The sequence below is a fragment of the Staurois parvus genome, unplaced genomic scaffold (assembly GCF_062004578.1).
Source record: "Staurois parvus isolate SC_StPar_1 unplaced genomic scaffold, SC_StPar_1.0 ptg001087l, whole genome shotgun sequence".
NCBI lineage: Eukaryota > Metazoa > Chordata > Amphibia > Anura > Ranidae > Staurois > Staurois parvus.
The window spans coordinates 1,114,935-1,130,503 of NW_028318883.1; the positions used below are offsets into that span (position 1 = coordinate 1,114,935).

At 40.7% G+C, this 15,569-nt stretch overlaps 1 protein-coding gene across 1 annotated transcript; it reads left to right on the forward strand.

The window, feature by feature from the left end:
• The first annotated feature begins 1,408 nt into the window (after positions 1-1,408).
• Positions 1,409-14,459, forward strand: TUBB1 (tubulin beta 1 class VI). Its single transcript, XM_089658645.1, has 4 exons — positions 1,409-1,557; positions 9,108-9,216; positions 10,652-10,762; positions 11,376-14,459. Exons 1-4 carry the CDS (start codon positions 1,501-1,503, stop codon positions 12,458-12,460), a joined length of 1,362 nt encoding a protein of 453 aa, XP_089514771.1. The 5' UTR covers positions 1,409-1,500; the 3' UTR covers positions 12,461-14,459.
• Positions 14,460-15,569: the final 1,110 nt, after the last annotated feature.

Genomic DNA, 15,569 nt, shown 5'->3' on the forward strand with positions numbered 1-15,569 from the left:
TGGATGCAGTATTTGCTGCCCGCCACTTTCACCCCAAAACTGAATCCTTTTCCTGCTACAAACAACTCTCTGTCTCCTCCCAAACCACCTTCTCTCCCCATTATTTCCTCACTACTTTTGTGCTTACACCTCTTCTGGTCCAGTCTGACAACCTAGTCCATCCACCTCCTGGTCTTCCTGGACCAATCCTCCACAGTTTAGGTAAGTACTTTTTGTCTAAAAATTTGCATCTAGGTGTGAAATTGTTATATTTTGTTTATATCATTATTTCATTATAAGCATACTCCACAGAACAAATTCAGATATACTTAAATTAAAAAAAAAAAAAGAAGGAACCATGCTTTGGGTCCAAAAGAGGGACTATACTTATGAAAGAAAAACAGTTAATGGATTTATATTAGAGGTCCCAATATTATTATTATTATTATACAGTATTTATAAAGCGCCAATAGTTCACTCAGCGCTGTACATTACAAAGGGGGACAGAACATGTGACAGAACAATACCAATACAATGCAAAACATGAGGGGATCGAGGGCCCTGCTCTTTCGAGCTTACAATCTAGAAGGGATGGGATAGTGGTACAGGAGGAGATAGCTGTGGGGGATGGATTGGTAGGAAGAGTGGAGGAGGTCAGCAAGTTAGCAGGGGGTGAGGTAGGCTTCCCTGAAGAGATGGGTTTTCAGGGTGCGCCTAAAGGAGAGGAGAGTAGGTGATAATTATTATTATTACTATATGTAATTTAGTCATCTAGTCCAGCCTTTTTCAACCAGGTTGCCTTCAATTTTTGGCAAAGTGCCTAAAAACTGTATACAAGCTGGATACAGGTGGATCAAGCCTGATTTTTAGTTCCACAAAGCCATAGGTTTCCATTAGAACCTTCTAGCCCTTGGCATTCTAATAACCAATGATGTCACTGGTTGATAAGAAGGACATCGGAGGACTGCACAGCGTCCTTGTCTACCCTCCCATGGCCCTCTCCATCAGCACTGGGGTCATGTTAGCTGAAAGCGGGAGAGAAACTGAGGGAGAAGAGAAACATGAGAATACTAATCAGTACCAGTGTGCAAAGGTTTGTTTCCTACAGAAGAATAAATCACCTAGAACGTTGGGTGTCTTACGTGTGTGGATTATGCTGTGCTATGGTAAACTATTAGTTTAGTTACATTTTAGATCGGGGTGCCTCAAAATTGTGCAGAATTTTAAAGGGTGCCTTACTGAAAAACCAGTTGAGGAACACTTAAAGTAGTCTCTAGTTTATCTGAGCCCTGAGTGCTCTGGATGGTTCCCCTCTGTCTTCTTCCTTCATTAGAACACCCTGCCTATCTTACAAGGGAGCTCCTTGCTCAGTCCCTACACCCAGCAGCCTTATAAAGATAACAGCGCGCCGATGATGGATGATGTCAGCTCCACTATAAAAACGGCTGGACCCTTTTTGCAGAGTCACAGGCATTTTGAACTGCAACAAGTGTCATCTGCTCAACCTTCTTCTGCTGCAGCATGCGCGAGATCGTCCACCTGCAGATAGGACAATGCGGGAACCAAATTGGAGGAAAGGTAATTAGAAGCTATTGCAGTTACAGCATCCAATATTCTAAATTATACATGACAGATTAAACAATTTGCCCAAGTTTACGATATGAACGCTTTCTCAGTCTGTAGATCAGGACTCTACGATTGTCTCACTCAATCATTAATTATGCGGAATACTTCTTTAACCCTCTCTCTGCTACAGATCTTCCTGCTGTGTGTCTTGCTAACTCCTCTAGCTCTTTGGCTGCACATGAATTGAAAAAAAGGTTTGTTTTTAACTTCGTATTGGTGGTTTCCCTGATAATGAGGGAACCCCTGTTGTGGTCTGGCTGTTATTTCTAGGGGCAATTACTGCTGAAGTAGTGATCCTAAGACCAACTGTACTGCAGGCTTGGAGGATGGCTACACGTTTGTATGCTTTGTTTCCCATTTACAAAAAAAATGTTATAATGTTTTTTCTTAACAGTTCTATTTAAAATTGGTACCTTGAGGTGATTGTAGCCGTATTAGTGCACTTGCGACAGAAACAATTGAGTACTGACCGTTATACTTTCTTTTATTTGCACTAACATACAATTTTGAGGTCATGCTTTCGGGGTATGTCCCCTTCTTCAAGGTCCTGCCTGGACCTTGAAGAATGGGACATACCCTGAAAGCTTGTCCTCAAAATTGTATGTTAGTGCAAATAAAAAAGAAAAGTATCACGGACAGTACCGAATTGGTACCTTAAAAGCTAACAAAAAATAGTAAGAACTGAGGGCAACATTCTATATGTATTGTTCTGCTGACCGGTTCAAAACCAGGAATGTTATCAGGGAAAAAACGGACTTTTAGAATCAGGATAATCCCAGAAACAGGTTGACTAGAACCTCTTAACAATAGCCATTCCCTTATTTGTAGCCAGTTGTCTTTGAAGGCGCAGGCTTAGGTTCTGCCTTAATCCTTTCCTCACTACTTGGTGAGCCACTGACCAGGAACAGGCCCGCAGCCAGTAAATACTGGAATTCCAGATACGAACATCCTTCATCCAGGTGGTGGAGGAATGGTAGAAATTCAATTTTTACAAAACAGAGTTGTCAACCTAAATGTTAGTGCACTGGGGACCAGGCCATCATCCATGTTTGTATACAAATATTAATCCAATCACAAGACCATTAAAGTAATCAATGTGGATCATCTAAAACAGCAATGGGCAAACTACGGCCCACGGGCCGTATACGGCCCGGCGGACCTTTTAATCCGGCCCGCGGAGCGTGATACATTGGCTGTCAGGATGTGTGTAGGCGGGGCAGCGTGACGAACGCGAGGGGAGCTAGGCTCCTCTCACAGTCCGCCCTGAAGACCGAAACGGCGCGGGAACACGGCGAGAGGAACGCGCTGAGCAAAGGTAAGTAAATTGACACAGGGGGGACTTACTATATGGGGGGGGACTTACTATATGGGGGATGAATTACTATATGGGGGATGAATTACTATGGGGGATGAATTACTATGGGGGATGAATTACTATATGGGGGATGAATTACTATACTTACTATGGATGACACATACACATCATTCATCTACTCTTGGTCCAGCCCCCGGGTCCAATATATGAACCCATTGCGGCCCTCAAGTCAAAAAGTTTGCCCACCCCTGATCTAAAACATCATTTGAATGGCTGAACTACAACAAGTATCATCTGCTCGACCTTCTTCTGCTGCAGCATGTGAGAGATCCTCCATCTGCAGATAGGACAATGTGGGAACCAAACTGGAGCAAAGGACACTGTAAAGTGTCTGTGCAAATAGGAAGGTCTGCCATATTCACAAAAGGTGCATCTCGCCCACCTCAACGATAATCGGCAGTCACATCCTTCTCTCCAAGCTCAGAAAGATCTGACTAATCCAATACACAAAATCTTGGGTGAGGAAACCACTAATTACATGTTATCAAGTACGCGTATCTTCTCCCATCAGAGATTTTTCTCTAATGTTAGAGGCAACATACACAAGAGATTGCTGGATACAAAAAATATATATATTTTTTTTTTTAGGAGAAACTGCCCAAAAACGAAACTACCCACAATTATATCAAGGGCATGTTTCTGGCAACTATCTTTACAACACTGGTAGCTATAAAGTAACATGAGAATTGAATGTGATAAGAGCAATGACATCTACCATTAGGAAAGCCAGGACAATATATTTTCAGTTTCATGTCATATTTAGATAGGACAGAAGTATACCATGTCAACATTCAACTATTGTGAGGTGAAGAAGGTGGGGGAATACATTTCTTTTATTTATATTTTCAGATTTTCCCCCCATATATTACGAACAACCTTAATTTGTCAACATTTTGCAGTTATTCCCGCTTGCCACATCTGCTTTACACAGCCCAATACGTCTGTAGAATCTTTCTAGAGCAGAGTATCCCAGCTACTGGTACATGTACCAGTAAGGTGACAAACCCTCTTTTTGGTCTGATGTACAGAGTTCTATAAAAGAATAATATGATAGAATATATACTGAAATATAATACTTTTATTTAACCTTTACATTATTACATGTGATATTTTGATAAGCTAAAATAAAAGAATAGTGATGAAAAATGAAAACAAAAAAGATTTTGGGGTAAGACCAATCTTTTTTTGTCCACTAATCAACCTGGGCAGAATCACTGAAGTGTTCTTTGCCTAGTTCTTGCTAGAATGTGTCCTTTTCCACCTCAAAAAAAGTTGTGAAGTAGCACAGAGCATACATTGTTCAAGCAATAAATATTCATCTAATGTTCCCTGCACCTTTTACAAGTGTTTGGCCTCAGCCCGAGTCTTCTGGCAGTGTCAGGTTCCTGTACAAGTGCGTGTGTAGCTATTCTGCTCAATGCATGAATGCTCGGTGAGGTAGCACATTAATATGAGAAGGAAACTATCCAACTAGTAGTAAACAAGGTTAGAGGATATGTAAATGTTTAAACTAAACCTGTTCTTAATTCTAAGCTTTTAAAATTGACCGAAGAGCTTAAAAGGGTACCTTTGCCCAGGCTATGTTGAAAACAAGCAGTAAAAATGAGCTGTAGAAAAACAATCCCTCAGTAAACTTTGCAGTGATCAGAGCATTGAAATTGTAGCTTATCATCTATTGCTCCTTCCTGCAGCAAGAATTTGTTAGCCTGTTAGAAAGACACCAATTTCTGATTTCAGCGTTTCTACTGTGATCTGAGGATGAATTGTTCCACAGTGTCACCAGCTACAGAGGTCGGGGGGGGGTTCTTCAACTTTAAAAGTCAAAGCTCTGCCTGCCCCTTTCCTTTGCAATGCCCTTCTGTCCATTTGTTAGATAGATTCATTGCATTACATTGAGAGCTGAGGGCTGGCCAGAGCCTCCAAGCTGCATTACTGTACTGAGAGGCCACAGTTTCCCAGGAGGGTTCTGCAATTTAAATACACTAGGTACCTGCAATTAGAGTCTGAAGGCATTTAAACCATTTTAAAACAAGCACAACAGGTGGCATTTTAAAATAACTCACAGGAGTAACAGGTTTTTAAATTCAAAGAATAGATTATAAAATCAATATATCTGCCATTTAGTTTTAAGAATTAGAACTATATTTGTATTACTCTATAGGAATAAAAGAGAAAATTTCTGCACTACTATTATGGACAGAAAAAAAAAAGTTCCAGAAAATGAGGGAGGGGCATGAGACATCAGCCTTGCAAAATATATTTAATCACTTCATCCTATCTGGTCTGTGCCACAGTACAGCACAGCAGTTCCAGGAACCTGCCATTCAAATCATCACAGTGAAATGTTCCAGTGCCTGAATTCTAGAAAACAATTATCTTGTAAACTCATCGAGAAATATTCTATCATCATGTAAGACAGAATTGATACATTACCTGACATAGTTGCGACTATTTCCTGTAGGTCCCGTGTCCTAGGGCAGATTAGAGAGCACGGCCAATTACAAATCAACAACAAGACTGACATTGTACTGCACAGCACTTGCTTACCTCTGCTGATAAAGAAAAAAACGTAATACAGCCAGAATACCAGGCCAGAACTTCCACCCACATTCATTGACTGCATAGATACTTTTAAAATATAAAAAGCATCCTACTGCATTAGAACATTAAATGATAACTGCTGAAAATGGTTGCCTGGACTCTGCCGAAGGGGCTGAGTGAACTGACATTGGGGGTGGAGCTGGCCAATCAACAACTGTTTAATGGTGAACCTCACTTTCAGTAGAGATGTTGTGATCAATACCCCAAAACCTTGTCAGGTATATGAGGGAAAACATACAATAAACAGCTGTGTGACCACTCCTCTTCCACAGCATGTCACACATACATACACTATTATAAAGCGGATTCATTTGTTTGATACTCATTTTCCCTGATTATTCACAGGCTTTATTGTTCTAACCTACACAACAGGGACAAAACAAAAAACTGTCCTTCAATCTGATCGCAATAAAAATGATTGAAACAGATATATTTATCTGTTTCAAATATTTTTTGAAATCAGATTGAAAGACAGTTTCACAAATAGGTATCTAGACCAACAAGCGTAATAGAGATGTGTCCAGTATAATAATATAAAACTTTTTTGGCAAATTGCCAATAACAAGAAACAGTGGACCATTTCACATTGGTTTTAAAGGATAAGTTCACCTTTGTTTTGTACTCCACTTTTAATTGAAAAAAAAAAAATATATATATATATATATATATATTATAAATAATAATAATAATAAATGCACATCTTTTTGAAGATTAAAAAAAAAAGCGCATTTATTTTATTAGGAGCCTGCAGAGCAATCAGCAGGTGCAATGCAGGGCTCCTACAGACTGTCAGTACAAGTTTTCTGCTTGTACCTTGTACTAGCAGGCAGTTACACAATGGCAGGAACCATCAATGAATTACCAGCTCATCAGGTAGTTCATTAAAAACTGCAAACTGTCAGCCATAAAGGCTGGCGGAAGATGTAGTTTTCCCATTCACAGAACTCTGTGAAAGAATGACGCGGATGAGTAGGCGGAGCTCCATTCGGCTGTTATATGTTCCAGCCTAAAAATGGATGGAAAATGTAACCTGTTCCCAAAGGTGAACTTAACCTATAAACACTACTGCTACAGGGCGGCAGGGCTGCGCAAAATCATGTACATATACATGTGATTTGCATTTCCAGGCAGGGGGTGCATGCGCCACCATTGGCGGCTGGGTATGTCTATCACTGGGTACCAGCCGGAGATTCCCTGCCAGCACCCGGTGATCAGCGAGTAAAACAGACAGGGGAGAGACCTGTGTGTAAACAACACAGATTTCTCTCCTGCCAGCAAGCAGAAGCTGCTGTGTATTTCTCTGCACAACAGAGAAATATACAGCAGCAGGTTTCCCTAGTAAAACACACAGAAAAAGATGAAAAATAGCACACAGTTAACCCTTTGATCGCCTCAGATGTTAACCCCTTCCTGCCCAGTGTCATTGCTTTCTAATAGCACAGTTCACTGTATTAGTGTCATTGGAATGTTAGTGGCAGATAGTCAGTTCCCACCCAGTGTCAGAATGCCCACTGCAGTCCCTCTATAAGTCGCTGAGCGCCACCATTGCTAGTATTAAAAAAAAAAAAAAAAAAATTCCAAATATATATATATATATTTTTTTTTTTATACACACACCGCCATTTTTAGTTACCCTTTTCAGTATAAGCAGAACTTTTTCAGTGTAAATATTTAAAAGCTGAATGTCTCATTTGTCAAGTCATTTGAGTTTGCCTGTAATAAGCTGACCTTCTACTCTTCGGGGAACAATGCTCCGCTATTATTAATCAAGATTTTGGGGCAGACAAGGGTGTGGTTGTGGCTACATAGGACTGTGCGGAAGGCTGATAAGGGAAATGCGGGCTTGTCATGGGAATGGGATGACAGATAGGCGTTTGAATATAGTGTTGTTTTTTAATTCTTGCCAAGTTCTGTAAAAAGACTGCAGCCTCTTCCGGAAATGGACCGGGTGATGAGTGTTTGTAGTTCTGTACTGCAAATGTTGAAATCGTAGACCATGTTATTATCCTGCTTGGTAACTTGTCACCTCCAGACCTTTACAAGAGTCACCTAGGTTTTCCAAAAGCTGTTCTGTCCTTAAAATACAGGGTCGAGTTACTAGAGACTTTTTACTTGGCTAAGCGAACGTTTACCAGGTTTAAATAAGGTGACGTTATGAAATCTCCAAACCAATCATGTGTTAGCAATTACCCATTTTTTTTGCCCTCATACAGGATTGGGCATTGAAAGTGAACATAGGTTCACTTTACTTGCGAACATTCACTTTGAAAAGTAAAAATACATCTACTGTACAGCCTCTACTACTTTACCAAATTATCTCCAATATGTTTAATGCAAATCATCACCCAAAGCCCTTAAAGTGTTACTAAAGTCACAACAGTACAAATCGATCTGCAGATGCAGTAAAGCATGCTTGTTATACTCACTGTGGAACCTAAGGTGTTAATCCTCCGCATTGTGTAAAAAGGTTTTTTGATTCGTTCTTCTCTGATCCTCCTCCCCAATCCATCTGCTAATAGTACAGAGCTCTAGGACTCATTCTGCACATGCTCAGTTTAGTGTGTATTGTTAAGAGTTTTTCTTTTGGAGAGTGCATGTGATCAGCACAGGGCCAATCAGCAATGTCCAGACAGAAGGTCAGGGGTTATGCAGCCTCATTGGACAATCAGAGCAGAATAAAAACCTCTCCAAGATTAACCAGTGCTCAACTGGACACTGATAGGAGTCACAAGACTGCTATATACTGCTGGTGAGAAAAGGAATTTAGTCATTTATATTTACTAAAATAAATACTTGCATTTCCATGTCCTGTGTACTGTGGGAGACCAGAAACAGTGAATGCAGGGTCCTGAGTTTAGTAACACTTTAAGGAATATGTAAACCCAACATGTTATATTCCTGATAGTGCCTGCTATACCATGTTCTTGTATGAAAAGTATCCCGTTCTCTTTGTATGGCTTCCTTTGTGTGAAATCCCTGATGTCCCTGCCAGTCCCTCTGCTTTCCGAATAAAAACGGACCACACTAGGCATGAGAGCACAGCATGGCCAGTTCTCTAGCTGTACTGGGAACTCAATGTGCTTTCCTTCATGGACCAGACTTCCCTCGAACAGCCATTCACTGGGAAGACCCGAATTTTACAGGTTATCCCCACCACCCCCTTCTCTATGCAGCTGAGAACAGAGGGAACGTGACCACTTTTTTTTTTTTTTTTTTTAAAGAAGGGAAGGCGTTTATATTTCTTTAATGCACACAAATTGTTTTACCTTTCATTTCCATTGTAAACTGTATGGGTTGTTTTACAAAATGAAGGTGTACAAATACTTTAACAGGAACAACCTGTGCTCACATAGACGTTTAAAAGGGCATGCTCACTCCATGTTCCTTATGCCTAATTACATGTAAACAATAACAGTAGGTTAACATGATTGTGTCAATAGTGTTTTTCAATAGTGCATAATAGTCTTCCATGACTGCTGTCTATAGTACTAAAGATCAGAGTGGTCTTTTAATATTTCCTTCCTAGTTCTGGGAGGTGATCAGTGACGAGCACGGTATTGACAATGCGGGAAATTACAAAGGAGAGTCGGACCTGCAGCTGGAGCGGGTCAACGTCTACTTCAATGAGGCTCACTGTAAGTTTTTTAAAACCACATTAAACATTCTAAAAAGAGTTGGCTCAGTAGAGCAAATTATGAGACTACATGGGTTTATATTTTGAGCCATGGTCTTGTTTGCTCACCTCTTGTTAAGGGCTTAACACTTCGCATTTTATAGATCTACACTAATCAGCCACATTATGAATGACATAACATTATGAGCATGGACAGGTACAGCAAATAACATCGACTGTCTCATTACAATGGCCCCTGAAGATGGGATAGATAAGGCAGCAAGTAAACATGATGTCCCTGAAGTTGATGTTTAAAGCAGGAAAAAAAAAAAAAATGGTCAAGCGTAAGGAATTGCATGACTTTGACAAGAACCAAAAATTGTAATGGCTGGAGGACTGGGTCAGAGCAACGCCAAACTGCACCTCTTGTGGGATGTTCCTGATTGCAGTGGTCAGGACCTACCAAAAGCAGTCTGAACAGAGTGCATCACAATTTGTTGCATATGCAGCTGGACAATGGTCAAGGGTGTTCATGTTGGCCCGTGTCCACAGCAAAAAGTGCCTACAATAGGCATGTGCCTATTGAATCAGAACTGGACCATGGAGCAATGGAGGAAGCTGGCCTGGTCTGATGAATCCAAGAGTGGTTTGAGGTGTTTATTCGGCCTTCAAAGTATCAATCCAATCAAGTATCTGTGGGATGTACTAGAAAAACAAGTCCAAGCCATGGAGGCCGCACCTTGCAACTTTTTTTTTTTTTAAGTCCGCAAACGTGCAACTATAACGAAAAAACCTGTAAGTGTTCACAAAAAAAGTGCAAGTGCAAAACACCACACGAAAAAGTGCACTTAGGGGTGTGCTTTTGTCCTACCCTTAAAGGGGCTGGACCGCTACCCTGATCCCCCGGGGCACGAAGCTCCTGACAGGGACAAGGTTCCCATTTGGTCCTCCTGGCCAAAAGGCCTGGTGGACCACCGTTCCTTGTGTCCAGCCGAAGCCGGACACCCAGTACTTGGTCAGGGGGCTCTCCCGAAGAGAAAACCCTTGCAACTTACAGTACTTAAAGGATCTGTTACTGATAGCTTGGTGTAAGATACCCAGTATACCTGTAGAGGTCTAGTGGAATCCATACCTCAACAAGTTATGGTGGGTGGTCATGTTATGGCTGATCAGTGTATATTTTCAAATGCTGCCCTAGAAAAAGGTTATAACTAACCCTATCTATTCTCCTACCGCCCCTTTGCAATACAAGTTAGAATTTGACTAGTGGTTTGGATCAATAGTGACACTATGAGGCACGAGGCTCTCAGCTTTCAGATTCAAAAGCAGACAGACAATGTACACATTTCCAAAACATTTTATTAGTAAAATTTATGCTTTCACTTTTCATAAAAAGGTCAGATCAAAGGCAAATTTTCTCCTGGATGTAATTTTAAGTTTGGTTTATGCCTTCACAGCCCAGAAGTATGTCCCTCGAGCTGTGCTTGTGGATCTGGAACCCGGAACGATGGACAGCTTGCGCTCCAGTGCCATTGGACCTCTGTTTCGTCCAGACAGTTTTATTCATGGTATGTTACAAACACTCCTCTCTTCTGTGTGGTCTATTGCTGTGGGACAAGCCTAGCTTTTAGGGGAAGGCAGAAGGCTAACAAATTATTATGATCAAGTAGTTATAATGTAGAAAATATAATTGACAATATTGGTAGATCACACAAGTCAATGTTCTTTTATTCAGTGAAACAGAATACATCAGGGTATACAGTAGTATGAACAGCTATGGTCATAAAAGGATGGGGCAAAATGCTAAGTGATGGGAGGCATTGCAAGTCATTCCTCAGTATAGGGATATTCCCAGGGGCGGACTGACAACTCATGGGGCCCCCGGGCAATAGGGGATCTTGGGGCCCGTGTCCTTGCCCAAACTCAAAAAAGCCTATGAAAAAAGGTACCAGGGGCAGCTCATGGGGCCCCCTACTGACCCCAGGCCCTCAGGCAGTGCCCGAGTTTCCAAATGGTCAGTCCTCCCCTGGATATTCCTCAGAATGGGTGACCACTGAGCCTCTTAACATTCATCAGCCCAAGTTGTTGAGTCAGGCTTACAGAAATTTGTTGTATTTATCATGTGATTGTATCTTTTTATATTTGTGACCTGATCATTTTTAATATGGTTTAAAATGGCAGGCAACTCCGGAGCTGGCAACAACTGGGCTAAAGGTCACTACACTGAGGGAGCGGAGCTGATAGAATCAGTGATGGATGTGGTGAGAACAGAGAGTGAAAGCTGCGATTGTCTACAAGGTTTTCAGCTGGTGCACTCTCTTGGAGGAGGAACAGGATCAGGAATGGGCACTCTCCTGATAAACAAGATAAGGGAGGAATATCCAGACAGGATAGGGAACACCTTCAGTATAATGCCTTCTCCCAAGGTCTCAGACACAGTAGTGGAACCTTACAATGCCATCTTGTCCATTCACCAACTGATTGAGAGCACAGATGAAACATTCTGCATAGACAACGAAGCTTTGTATGACATCTGCTTTCGCACACTGAAGATGACCACCCCGACCTATGGAGACCTTAACCATCTGGTGTCCATGACCATGAGTGGAGTAACCACCTCGCTACGATTCCCCGGACAGCTTAACGCAGATCTGAGAAAGCTAGCAGTGAACATGGTGCCTTTTCCTCGTCTTCATTTCTTCATGACTGGCTTTGCCCCTTTAACATCACGCAGGAGCCAGCAATACAGGGCTCTGACAGTGCCTGAGCTCACACAGCAGATGTTTGACTCCAGAACCATGATGACTGCATGTGACCCTCACCATGGCCGTTACTTAACAGTGGCTGGCATCTTTCGTGGACCAATGTCCACCAAAGAAGTGGATGAGCAGATGCTGGCTGTGCAGTCCAAAAACAGTGCCTATTTTGTGGAGTGGATCCCCCACAACGTCAAGGTTGCCGTTTGCGATATCCCACCCCGTGGCCTTAAGATGGCCTCCACCTTTATTGGAAACAACACCGCCATCCAGGAGATCTTCCGTCGCATTGCTGAGCAGTTTTCAGCCATGTACCGCAGGAAGGCTTTCCTCCACTGGTATACTGGTGAGGGGATGGATGAAATGGAGTTCACCGAAGCAGAATGCAACACCAATGATTTGATTGCTGAATACCAACAGTACCAGGAGGCCACAGCAGATATAGATGACTTTGAGGAGGTGGAAGAAGTAGTACAAGTGACAGAGACCATAGACAGGGTGTACAAGTAGAACACAACTGGCCGAATGTCAGAAGAAAGAACAATTCTTGTATATAGCAAGCAAATATCTTGAATTTTAGTTTTCTAGTGCAGTGTTGGAGAAAATAAGAAAAGAAGCTTATGTTCGTTCTTTGGTCATTTTAAGTCTAGGCCTACACAACCAATGGAACTTCTTTGCTACTAAGAGTTTTAACCACTCATTGACAATCATTGCCTTGCCATTAATGTACCACCAACAAGATAACTAGTTAATTCCCTCAGTAGCACAAATTAAAGCTCATGTGCAATACTAGTCTTAAAAAAAAAACAGGCACGTTGCCTATTCGAGGAAAACGGTATGGTTCTCTTCATAAGACTTCCCCACTCCTTCTGATATTAACCTTTAGCACATTCCCCTACTGAAGACAGAGAGGGGGAAAAAAAAAAAAAAAAACCCCATCTGGGAGGTAGAACATCTTACTCACTCCAATTCCTTTCCGCTGAAATGCTGAGTGGCCTATTGTAAGCCTCCGACACTTACATGAGTGTGGGAGCAGGGAGTCCAACACAGCATTTAGGGATTATTCTCTGGACTCCAGCAAGCAAAACAGGACAGCAGGTGTGTTGATTATCAAAAGAACTGATCACTATTCTTTGAATGTGAAGTGAAACATACATTTTATCTGAAAATGCTTAGTCTAAGATGACCACACTTCGAGCAATTGGATATTTTCTAGGTACAAAGCAAAAACCGCATGTTCAGAATACTAACTGATAACTGTCTTTTAACCTGTGCATTTATATTTTGTAATCTGTCTTAAAATATCAATTTGTTTAAAAAAAGAAGAAAAGTAACTGCCGATTTTTTTTATATCTTGGTAGAGCTGCAGTCTACATTGTTTGTGCCAATGTTTTTTTTGTCTTGTGCTGCTACAGGAGATAAGCAGCTGCCTTTACGATCATTAGTGAAGAAATAATGAAAGCGCACCAAGTTCATCAGGCTTACTTTATGAAAACTAATCAAAACAGAAGTGTTATCCATAGCAACCATACCTTTTTTGTTTTCCTCACCACAGTGGAAAAAACAAATGCACACTATTACCATACTGGCTGCTCTATATTCTAGGATGCGTCTTTGCTGGATTGTTTTTAGTAGTGCAAGCCTCAGGGCTCTAGTACGACCCTAGTACTGCCAGGCGGAAGTGCTAACCATTTAACCACTGTGCTGCCCCTAGTATTGTGGCTGTGGCATATGTACACTCTGCTCCCCATCTTTACTGCTTAAGAGGGAGCAGTTGAAGGCAGTTAAAATGCATCTCAGCCAGGGTGGATAAAAATCAATGATACAAAAAAAAAAAAAAAAAACGGATTTTTTTTTATTTAAATTGGATTTTTTGGATTTAAATTGGATTTTTTTAAATAAAATGCTTTTTGAGGAAAATATATTACCATCCAAAGGTTATTCCATCAGGAAATAAAGATTAGTTTTTTAATTATGTACAATAAGGCTGTATAGGTTTAATTTTTTTGGTAAATAAATTCCATGAATCCATTCACAATGTCATGCTCTTCCAGAGGTTTTTGTAAGATTATTGGGCAGTTTCTCTGCCTACAAGATATTATCACAGATGATTGGTTTACTTTTGCAGTTCTCAAAACTGAATTTGACTCAGCGGAGATCACATGCCTCTTCTTCACAGCAAAAATGTTATAACATGAACAGAGTTAAGAAAAAGACCTTCATCCTAACTTCTCCAAACCTATGAATACAGAATCAACCCCTTCACTGCTAAGTTTCAAGAAGTTCAGTGAATAGAATAGAAACAATATTTTTCTGATTGTTTGGAGTGGAATAGATCTGCACAAGAAGAAAGTGAAACTAAGTGTGAGGAGGAAGGGGCTGACAGGCTAAGTTTCTTAGAATATATATATTTTGTTTAGCCAAATTAGTTAACAAACATGGATGTTTAAGCAAATACCATATGCTGGAATGTTATTGTTTCAGTTGAATAAATCTATTTAAATTGTTATTATTAAGGTAATGATTATTTTTCTCCTTCCTAAATACAACAGAAAAGTTGTCCAAATATGAATGATTAACCTATTAAACTGGGGATAAAAAAAACTAATATGAAAAGTTGTTATTCTAAAAATCTTCATCTACTTGCATATTAAAGTTATACCAGCAAGAATGTAGAAAACTAGGATTTAAAATCAAGCCTTACTGACTAGTGATTTAAATTGTGATTTAAATTGTGATTTAAATCAAATCCACTCTGATCTCAGCCATGCGTTTCTACCACTCCCCACTATAAACAAGGCCTAAATTAAATCTCTAATCCAACAGTATATGGTTTCTCTAAATAAGCAATACTAAGAAAGCATGACACACCAACTCATATATAAAGTGAAGGCAGAAATCTCATAACACATACTGGGTCTAATATTTAATCCTAACTATTAAAAGACAACTAGACTCCAATTGGTTGCAATGAGCAACTTTTGATATTAATCTGTGTGACTGTTTCTCACTTATATTTTATATATAACAGTTCACAGCAATATAGTAATTGCACTAAATGTGAAACTACTGAGCCTCACTTATCAAAGCAGCTGAAATAAGACCTTTCCATTAGTCACAGTAATCCATATAACTGTAAATGGCTTCTTTAAAGAATAAGTTCCCCCTTTAAAAAAAAATAAATGCACTTTTTTTCCCCCCTTAGGCACCTGTAAAACATTGCACCCGCAAATCAGCAGATTGCAGGAGCCTGGCATTGCACCCACGGACTGCTACAGTGAGAGGTTCAAGCAGACTGCTACAGTGACAGGCAGTTGCTTCAGTCCAGGAAGCTCAATGGACTACAAAAGCACTCACCAGCACCCTTGCAGTTCTTAGAGAACTATAAGCTGTCAGCCAGAAAGGTGACATGGTTGTAGGTATTCATGCACAGAACTCTGAATGAATGACGTGGTCGTGTGGATGGAGCACCCTTTTCAAATTGTGACAGTGGGGGCTGAAGATCTCCAGCCCTCTCTAAGGGGAGGGGAGGGGAGGTGGAGGAAAATGTGTAAGAGAGCTGCAGGAGCATGTTGCACCTAAATATGGGTAGAACATGTTCCCAAAGGTGAACTTAGCC

Excerpts from the sequence above, each read along its gene's own strand:
- TUBB1 (XM_089658645.1), top strand. The coding sequence starts at position 1,501 with ATGCGCGAGATCGTCCACCTGCAGATAGGACAATGCGGGAACCAAATT. Across the intron at positions 9,217-10,651 it reads CTACTTCAATGAGGCTCACT|CCCAGAAGTATGTCCCTCGA; the intron begins GTAAGTTTTTTA and ends ATGCCTTCACAG. Across the intron at positions 10,763-11,375 it reads TCCAGACAGTTTTATTCATG|GCAACTCCGGAGCTGGCAAC; the intron begins GTATGTTACAAA and ends TTAAAATGGCAG.